Source organism: Myzus persicae, unplaced genomic scaffold (genome assembly GCF_001856785.1).
Source record: "Myzus persicae strain clone G006 unplaced genomic scaffold, MPER_G0061.0, whole genome shotgun sequence".
Lineage (NCBI taxonomy): Eukaryota > Metazoa > Arthropoda > Insecta > Hemiptera > Aphididae > Myzus > Myzus persicae.
In genome coordinates, this window is record NW_019101158.1 from 529,721 (window position 1) to 540,697 (window position 10,977).

The window sequence follows — 10,977 nt, forward strand, 5'->3', positions numbered from 1 at the left end:
GGATTCTTACAATTCATTTGCCTGCGGGCGGCCGTGCCCCTCTACCCATTTTCATTTTTAATTCAATATTCAATCATATTTTTTAAATTTTGTTCATTTGGATTCTTACAATTCATTTGCCTGCGGGCGGCCGTGCCCCTCTACCCATTTTCATTTTTAATTCAATATTCAATCATATTTTTTAAATTTTGTTCATTTGGATTCTTACAATTCATTTGCCTGCGGGCGGCCGTGCCCCTCTACCCATTTTCATTTTTAATTCAATATTCAATCATATTTTTTAAATTTTGTTCATTTGGATTCTTACAATTCATTTGCCTGCGGGCGGCCGTGCCCCTCTACCCATTTTCATTTTTAATTCAATATTCAATCATATTTTTTAAATTTTGTTCATTTGGATTCTTACAATTCATTTGCCTGCGGGCGGCCGTGCCCCTCTACCCATTTTCATTTTTAATTCAATATTCAATCATATTTTTTAAATTTTGTTCATTTGGATTCTTACAATTCATTTGCCTGCGGGCGGCCGTGCCCCTCTACCCATTTTCATTTTTAATTCAATATTCAATCATATTTTTTAAATTTTGTTCATTTGGATTCTTACAATTCATTTGCCTGCGGGCGGCCGTGCCCCTCTACCCATTTTCATTTTTAATTCAATATTCAATCATATTTTTTAAATTTTGTTCATTTGGATTCTTACAATTCATTTGCCTGCGGGCGGCCGTGCCCCTCTACCCATTTTCATTTTTAATTCAATATTCAATCATATTTTTTAAATTTTGTTCATTTGGATTCTTACAATTCATTTGCCTGCGGGCGGCCGTGCCCCTCTACCCATTTTCATTTTTAATTCAATATTCAATCATATTTTTTAAATTTTGTTCATTTGGATTCTTACAATTCATTTGCCTGCGGGCGGCCGTGCCCCTCTACCCATTTTCATTTTTAATTCAATATTCAATCATATTTTTTAAATTTTGTTCATTTGGATTCTTACAATTCATTTGCCTGCGGGCGGCCGTGCCCCTCTACCCATTTTCATTTTTAATTCAATATTCAATCATATTTTTTAAATTTTGTTCATTTGGATTCTTACAATTCATTTGCCTGCGGGCGGCCGTGCCCCTCTACCCATTTTCATTTTTAATTCAATATTCAATCATATTTTTTAAATTTTGTTCATTTGGATTCTTACAATTCATTTGCCTGCGGGCGGCCGTGCCCCTCTACCCATTTTCATTTTTAATTCAATATTCAATCATATTTTTTAAATTTTGTTCATTTGGATTCTTACAATTCATTTGCCTGCGGGCGGCCGTGCCCCTCTACCCATTTTCATTTTTAATTCAATATTCAATCATATTTTTTAAATTTTGTTCATTTGGATTCTTACAATTCATTTGCCTGCGGGCGGCCGTGCCCCTCTACCCATTTTCATTTTTAATTCAATATTCAATCATATTTTTTAAATTTTGTTCATTTGGATTCTTACAATTCATTTGCCTGCGGGCGGCCGTGCCCCTCTACCCATTTTCATTTTTAATTCAATATTCAATCATATTTTTTAAATTTTGTTCATTTGGATTCTTACAATTCATTTGCCTGCGGGCGGCCGTGCCCCTCTACCCATTTTCATTTTTAATTCAATATTCAATCATATTTTTTAAATTTTGTTCATTTGGATTCTTACAATTCATTTGCCTGCGGGCGGCCGTGCCCCTCTACCCATTTTCATTTTTAATTCAATATTCAATCATATTTTTTAAATTTTGTTCATTTGGATTCTTACAATTCATTTGCCTGCGGGCGGCCGTGCCCCTCTACCCATTTTCATTTTTAATTCAATATTCAATCATATTTTTTAAATTTTGTTCATTTGGATTCTTACAATTCATTTGCCTGCGGGCGGCCGTGCCCCTCTACCCATTTTCATTTTTAATTCAATATTCAATCATATTTTTTAAATTTTGTTCATTTGGATTCTTACAATTCATTTGCCTGCGGGCGGCCGTGCCCCTCTACCCATTTTCATTTTTAATTCAATATTCAATCATATTTTTTAAATTTTGTTCATTTGGATTCTTACAATTCATTTGCCTGCGGGCGGCCGTGCCCCTCTACCCATTTTCATTTTTAATTCAATATTCAATCATATTTTTTAAATTTTGTTCATTTGGATTCTTACAATTCATTTGCCTGCGGGCGGCCGTGCCCCTCTACCCATTTTCATTTTTAATTCAATATTCAATCATATTTTTTAAATTTTGTTCATTTGGATTCTTACAATTCATTTGCCTGCGGGCGGCCGTGCCCCTCTACCCATTTTCATTTTTAATTCAATATTCAATCATATTTTTTAAATTTTGTTCATTTGGATTCTTACAATTCATTTGCCTGCGGGCGGCCGTGCCCCTCTACCCATTTTCATTTTTAATTCAATATTCAATCATATTTTTTAAATTTTGTTCATTTGGATTCTTACAATTCATTTGCCTGCGGGCGGCCGTGCCCCTCTACCCATTTTCATTTTTAATTCAATATTCAATCATATTTTTTAAATTTTGTTCATTTGGATTCTTACAATTCATTTGCCTGCGGGCGGCCGTGCCCCTCTACCCATTTTCATTTTTAATTCAATATTCAATCATATTTTTTAAATTTTGTTCATTTGGATTCTTACAATTCATTTGCCTGCGGGCGGCCGTGCCCCTCTACCCATTTTCATTTTTAATTCAATATTCAATCATATTTTTTAAATTTTGTTCATTTGGATTCTTACAATTCATTTGCCTGCGGGCGGCCGTGCCCCTCTACCCATTTTCATTTTTAATTCAATATTCAATCATATTTTTTAAATTTTGTTCATTTGGATTCTTACAATTCATTTGCCTGCGGGCGGCCGTGCCCCTCTACCCATTTTCATTTTTAATTCAATATTCAATCATATTTTTTAAATTTTGTTCATTTGGATTCTTACAATTCATTTGCCTGCGGGCGGCCGTGCCCCTCTACCCATTTTCATTTTTAATTCAATATTCAATCATATTTTTTAAATTTTGTTCATTTGGATTCTTACAATTCATTTGCCTGCGGGCGGCCGTGCCCCTCTACCCATTTTCATTTTTAATTCAATATTCAATCATATTTTTTAAATTTTGTTCATTTGGATTCTTACAATTCATTTGCCTGCGGGCGGCCGTGCCCCTCTACCCATTTTCATTTTTAATTCAATATTCAATCATATTTTTTAAATTTTGTTCATTTGGATTCTTACAATTCATTTGCCTGCGGGCGGCCGTGCCCCTCTACCCATTTTCATTTTTAATTCAATATTCAATCATATTTTTTAAATTTTGTTCATTTGGATTCTTACAATTCATTTGCCTGCGGGCGGCCGTGCCCCTCTACCCATTTTCATTTTTAATTCAATATTCAATCATATTTTTTAAATTTTGTTCATTTGGATTCTTACAATTCATTTGCCTGCGGGCGGCCGTGCCCCTCTACCCATTTTCATTTTTAATTCAATATTCAATCATATTTTTTAAATTTTGTTCATTTGGATTCTTACAATTCATTTGCCTGCGGGCGGCCGTGCCCCTCTACCCATTTTCATTTTTAATTCAATATTCAATCATATTTTTTAAATTTTGTTCATTTGGATTCTTACAATTCATTTGCCTGCGGGCGGCCGTGCCCCTCTACCCATTTTCATTTTTAATTCAATATTCAATCATATTTTTTAAATTTTGTTCATTTGGATTCTTACAATTCATTTGCCTGCGGGCGGCCGTGCCCCTCTACCCATTTTCATTTTTAATTCAATATTCAATCATATTTTTTAAATTTTGTTCATTTGGATTCTTACAATTCATTTGCCTGCGGGCGGCCGTGCCCCTCTACCCATTTTCATTTTTAATTCAATATTCAATCATATTTTTTAAATTTTGTTCATTTGGATTCTTACAATTCATTTGCCTGCGGGCGGCCGTGCCCCTCTACCCATTTTCATTTTTAATTCAATATTCAATCATATTTTTTAAATTTTGTTCATTTGGATTCTTACAATTCATTTGCCTGCGGGCGGCCGTGCCCCTCTACCCATTTTCATTTTTAATTCAATATTCAATCATATTTTTTAAATTTTGTTCATTTGGATTCTTACAATTCATTTGCCTGCGGGCGGCCGTGCCCCTCTACCCATTTTCATTTTTAATTCAATATTCAATCATATTTTTTAAATTTTGTTCATTTGGATTCTTACAATTCATTTGCCTGCGGGCGGCCGTGCCCCTCTACCCATTTTCATTTTTAATTCAATATTCAATCATATTTTTTAAATTTTGTTCATTTGGATTCTTACAATTCATTTGCCTGCGGGCGGCCGTGCCCCTCTACCCATTTTCATTTTTAATTCAATATTCAATCATATTTTTTAAATTTTGTTCATTTGGATTCTTACAATTCATTTGCCTGCGGGCGGCCGTGCCCCTCTACCCATTTTCATTTTTAATTCAATATTCAATCATATTTTTTAAATTTTGTTCATTTGGATTCTTACAATTCATTTGCCTGCGGGCGGCCGTGCCCCTCTACCCATTTTCATTTTTAATTCAATATTCAATCATATTTTTTAAATTTTGTTCATTTGGATTCTTACAATTCATTTGCCTGCGGGCGGCCGTGCCCCTCTACCCATTTTCATTTTTAATTCAATATTCAATCATATTTTTTAAATTTTGTTCATTTGGATTCTTACAATTCATTTGCCTGCGGGCGGCCGTGCCCCTCTACCCATTTTCATTTTTAATTCAATATTCAATCATATTTTTTAAATTTTGTTCATTTGGATTCTTACAATTCATTTGCCTGCGGGCGGCCGTGCCCCTCTACCCATTTTCATTTTTAATTCAATATTCAATCATATTTTTTAAATTTTGTTCATTTGGATTCTTACAATTCATTTGCCTGCGGGCGGCCGTGCCCCTCTACCCATTTTCATTTTTAATTCAATATTCAATCATATTTTTTAAATTTTGTTCATTTGGATTCTTACAATTCATTTGCCTGCGGGCGCCCATGATCCCCTCAATTTTTTGTTATAATTTTACTCTATATCCAGACAGCAATGTAATGTTCATAAAAAATTGTGGTAATGTTCTCAATAGAATGATTACATTGTGAGAAAGTTTTATATTAGTTTCCACATAATTATTCAATGTTCCTATAACATTCTGACATAATTATTTGGCCACAACAGTAAAGTTCGCTGAACATTATTTAAAAATCTTCTGATAACATTGGCCTATAACATTCACAAAAAGTTATGACAAAAAATTCTAATAATCTTCTAATCAAATTATATCCAGAATATTTTATTATTGTACTTTTTTAAAAACTATTAAAAATAGTTTACTTTTTGTTGAAATAAAAAAAAAACTAGAAGTTAATTTAAATAATAACATTTAATATTTATTAAACAATTTAAGAAGTTATTTCATTTGTTTTTATTGTTCTTTTCTTCCTTATCTCTTATTCTAAACTTTAAATGATCCAACCAAACTTGCAATGGAATATCAATTTTTTGATCTGGAGCATTGTTGTATTGTACGTTCGCTCTCACAGCATCTTAAACAAATAATCAATTATTATATAAATTACCAAAAAATATATTCATATTTGAAAGATAGAAGATAGGATCATATATTATACACCAGGGATGGGCAACTGACGAAACACGTGCCGGCCATTAGTAACTGGCCCTTGCTACACTTCAAATTACTTAGTAAAAATATAAAATTTGTTATGTTTATTGTAAAATGAAGTATAGAATTATTAAATGTTTTAATATTATATTATTTATAGGGGTATACAAGTAAACATAGCTTATTTATTTTTTGCTTTCTATATGTTCTCTAGTCTACTAGATTTTTGCACTTTCAAAATTGGGCCTCTAGTAGCATTGAGTTGCCCATCCCTGTTATAAACTATACATGTGTAGGTCAGAAATAAGGTGAAAGATGTATGGGAATTTTTAATGGCTATGTAACATTACATAGTTAAACATTTTTTTTTTTTAAATTATATGTAGCAGATATATTATCATTTATTAAGATAATACATGGATTTCATTGTATTGTAGTATTAACATGCTAAATGCATAAACAATAATATAGTAGTCGTGTTTTACTTTATTGGAACATAGGTTCAAATGAAATACTTGATATGATATACGTAATTAAATAATAATACTAAATCATAAATTTGTATTAAAAAAAAATGTTGCAATTTAATAATTTTTAGAACGGTAGAAATAAATTAGCTCAACTAAAATAATTATTCCTGTTGATTGTCCCTCCCAAATAAATCTTGTTTATGCCAAATATATTTGAATTGCATTAATTATACATAGGGATATTGCAGGGATGAAGGTATATAAGGCAAGAAGAATTGTATTAACAATATGTTATTATGTAGGTACACATTTTTTAATATCCTTACCAATAAGTACACGATAAACGTTCAGATTTCTAAATGTCTTATTATGTTTAAATCCAGTTAATGAGTAGTTCAAAAGTAATGTATCATCACATAAACGTGAAATTATTCTTCGCACACTCGTGTTTAGATTGTTGTTATCTACTAATAATGACAACTTATATACCTAAAATAAATGAAAACTAATATAAGTCAGCCATGGAAGTACTAAAGCAATTGTATAAAGAAGTTTTACAATATTACCAATTCATTTTTAAACTGAATATCATCTATCTTTTTTTCTATATCCATAAGTTGGTCTTCAGTAGTTATAGGAAACATATTCATATCCAAACTACTTTGTTTTAGAGAAACTGTTGAAACAAAATTACTGTCATTTGATTTTGATATGAGCGCTTGAGCCTTTTCATTGGTGTCTTTAACAATATGCATCATAGCACTAATGTCATACTTAAAATGTGTTAAAGAAGTAAATACACATTTTTGAAAATCTAAAAAACAAAACCAATTGATAAAATAATTATACATAGTTATTAATTATTAATAAAGTGTATACACTAGCTGTTGCTTGTATTATTTTAAGAGATGTAAATTATATTTCTTAATATATCTACTCCATAATGCATTAAATCTACAATACAAGGATAATATGTATTGATGAATGTGTTATGCCAATTGTATTATGTACAATTATATAATATTTACTGAATAGATATAAATGATTATCATTATTGTAAGCAAAGGTTTTTATTTAAGATTCTAGTAAGATATAATTTAATTAGAAGTTATATTCTGAATAATAATAAACATTTTATATTAGTTTAATTTTATATTACCATGAGAAGATATGAACATATTATCATCAAGATTAGATGGCAGATTTGTAAACTTTGATGTACCTACATCTGAAGTTGATTCTGTAACAAAAATAGTATACTGTATTATATTTTATTATTATATAATTATTAAATTAGAGATTATAATACTCACCATTATTCTCCATTTTACTATTTTCATCTAAAACCAAGGTTCTTGTCACATTTGCTAATCTTACTTTATCATTAGTTTCATTATTAACACTAGAAATATTCCATTTTCCGGGTGACCTGAAAGGACCTTGATTATTAATTTCAAGTTCAGTTCGTTCTCTTTCGTTTAATGCATTAACTTTCCAGGTCTGTGTGTTAGGTGAAAATGATACAACACTTGTTTCATGTTAAGTAATACTTTTTTCTGAAGATGAATCATCATGGCTAACTGTAAAATTTGGTAACAAATTAATTCAATTTCAGTTATTAACTGAAATTTCATGCATTTAATTGAAAACTAAGTTTTGCAAACAATTATTTGAGTTTTTCAAAATTGGAATTATAATAGTTAGCTATTTTAAGTATTGTTAATTATACCTTTATAGTTCAAACATTTAATTTCCCAATCTGGGTCGTCATCTGAATCATCCGGGACATCACTTATTGACCCACCAAAGTCTTTAACAACCAATGTCTCAAGATTAGTATTTTCATCAACTTCTAAACATCTATCATCATTTTTGTTTGAAAAAACATAACTATTTTTTGATTGTATCATTGTAGGATCTGAAAATACAATTGTTATTTAATATTTAGTTTAACATAATGTTTAAGTTGAACATCAATCAGTAGTACAAATAACTTTTAATTTTTTTTCTATTAAATAATTTGTAAAATAATAAAAATAATTGTATTCAAATTAAAATTGAATAAAAAAAAAATCTTCAAATAGAATTTTAAGCACTAACTTCTAGAGTAAACATCTTTGTATAAAGGAGGGGCATTCTTTATCGATTTGAATCCACCAGAACCAAATCTTTACCTTTTTTCTTTTGTGGTATCGTCTTCTATAGATAAATCAGAATTAATAGCTGCTCTTGGAAGTTTAGCTTGTGCTTTGGCTAATGTTGCTATAATACAAAGTAAGTTAACTAAAATTAATATTTTTCTAGTAGATTATTATAATATTATCCGGTAATAGTTACCAAAGTTTTTAGTTCCCAATGTACGTGCTGGATAGTATATAAATTCTGTTTTATTGGGTTTATATCTGTTTTTAATCAATTGTTTTATATTTTTTGTTGATTTTGGCCAGGCACAAAATCCTTTTTTAAACCATGTATCGGGCACAGCTTCTATACTATTTCCCTTATAAAATACAACGACCTCCCATCGAGCCATCTGTAAGTCAAAAATTAACTTACTAAGAAATCAGTAGAGCAATTATATTAAATAACAGTTTAAGATTAATCTATATATTAATATTAATAAGTATTAAATTGATGTATTTTTGATTTGTTACTTAATAATTTCTATAACAAAATCTATATATTTATCTGCTATAGGTACCCCCCTATATATGTATATAACACTTCAAATTTGTAAAAATATTATACCTGATGAGACAATTTATTCTCTGGTATGTATTACTGATACAGCAATCATTTTATCATCATGATTGAAAATCATCATTTTTCTTTTTATGTCTGTGATATTCCAATAATTTAAAGCTCCTGATATATTTTTGACATAGTACATATCTAGTATAATTGAATTTATTGGTTCAGTGAAAAAGGGTGTTGCATGATGAAATTTTTTCCCGATTATTAAGATATTGTTATTCATTTCTATAATATTAACACATTTAACGACTTCTCCTCCTTTTGTTAAAATAAAACTATCTGATTCTTTTTGTTTTCTTATAACAATATGTGTGTCATTAAAAAATAAACTTTTATACTGAATTCCAAAAATATTATCCATTAATGGACCATTTGTATGAGGTATTTTCAGAATAGGTTTCTCATCTAAATGTATACTTTTAAAAGTGTTCACATTAATTGAGTTTATTTCTGAATATCTATTTATGACCTGTTCCAAAGGCTTTTCTGGTTTTCTTAAAAAAGATTTCAATTCTTTCATATGGTTTTCAAAAATAAATGCACTACATTGATCAAGTGGTCCGAATTGTTCTTAATCATCACATAAATGTAATAACATATGGACATTATGCGATACAAGGTATTCACCATATAAATTTTGAAATTGTTTCACTAAGTAATCTAATAAATGTCTTGCATAATTGACTAGTGATTTGTGATTCGGACTAAGAAGTATAATCATAGCAATACTTAAGGACATAAAGTGAGAGTAACAATCATCGTTTAATTTTGCTTTTAAAACTAATGGTCCTGAATAGAGCAAAAAAAATTGTAACTCAACGGCTTTCCAGCGTCCAACTTCAAATAGACTTCTACTCTTTCTAACAAAATAAGATGAAATATCAGTATTTAATGCCAATAATGATTTTGACAGATCTTTAATATCTTTAGACGGTAAACGGGTTTTTAAAGGACCGGACTTCCAAAGCAACAATAACTCGTTCATTACCCCCAAACAAACTAAATGCATATAGTCGAGGGGGAATGATTTAACCATGTCAAAGTCATTTAACTTGGTTAAAACTGATGGAGATTCTGAAGTATGATAATCTTCATCTATCATATTTATATATGAATTGTGATCCCTCAAAGTAGATTTCCTGTTAGAATATGGAAAACAAACTCTATTTTTTTGATAATCGCCATCAATGAAACAACGGGTACAAGAATGAAATCCAGAATGTGTTTTAACACGTAAAACAAATGCTCTAGCTGGTGAATCATAACAAATGAAACTTATAGATATTTTGATATTAACATTGTTTATGCTGATTCCATTTGTTATCAAATCATCAGCTTCTGTAACAAATTCTGAAAGAAATTCGTTGCTGTCTTCAGGTTTAGTTTAGCCATAGTAAATTCCTACTGGAAATACTTTTTTGGTTGAAAATTCTGAAATGATATATGCTAATATTGGCCAAAATTGATTTCCACTGCTTTTACTTAATGGTAAACCATCAATTCCAACAGCAATTTTCAACTCGGCTAAATTTTCTGGAGCATATTTTTTAATACCTGAAGCCAAACCAAAATGGTGATAAGTTCCAGGATTCAGAGTTCTAATAGTTTTAGAAATTTGACTTGGGGTACATAAAACACTTCTTACATCAAGAGGAAGGTTTTGGAAACATTTGTGTTTTTTTAAACCAGATAGAAGTCCACTGAGAGCGTTATGAGAAATTTTATACTGAATAGCCCAAGAAGCAATACAATTCTTAATGGTATCCTATACCGATTGATCAACAACTTCAGTCAATGTAGGACCAGTAAATATTATAGGCGCTACTTCTGGTTTTAAGACTAATGCATCATTGTTTTGAATGGATTGACATGTTAAAGATTCTCTGGTTGTTATAAACTCATCATCAGTGGTAATTAACTCTATAGGAGAATACATTTTTGATGGGTTATTATTAAATAATGCAAGATCATTCCTGATTTTTCGCCTTTTAGTCCGTTGACTTTTTATCATATTAACAACTGAAATATCAATAATAATACATTAT

The 10,977-nt window shown here is 30.3% G+C and overlaps 1 protein-coding gene across 1 annotated transcript; it reads right to left on the reverse strand.

The window, feature by feature from the left end:
• Positions 1-5,500: 5,500 nt before the first annotated feature.
• On the reverse strand, positions 5,501-8,542 carry LOC111027987. The gene is made up of 8 exons (XM_022306502.1): positions 8,516-8,542; positions 8,279-8,440; positions 7,908-8,096; positions 7,492-7,758; positions 7,338-7,418; positions 6,745-6,992; positions 6,505-6,667; positions 5,501-5,631 (listed from the first exon to the last, which is right to left on the reverse strand). The coding sequence occupies exons 4-8, from the start codon at positions 7,502-7,504 to the stop codon at positions 5,501-5,503; spliced, it is 636 nt and encodes a 211-aa protein (XP_022162194.1). The 5' UTR covers positions 7,505-7,758; positions 7,908-8,096; positions 8,279-8,440; positions 8,516-8,542.
• Between the last annotated feature and the right edge of the window lie 2,435 nt (positions 8,543-10,977).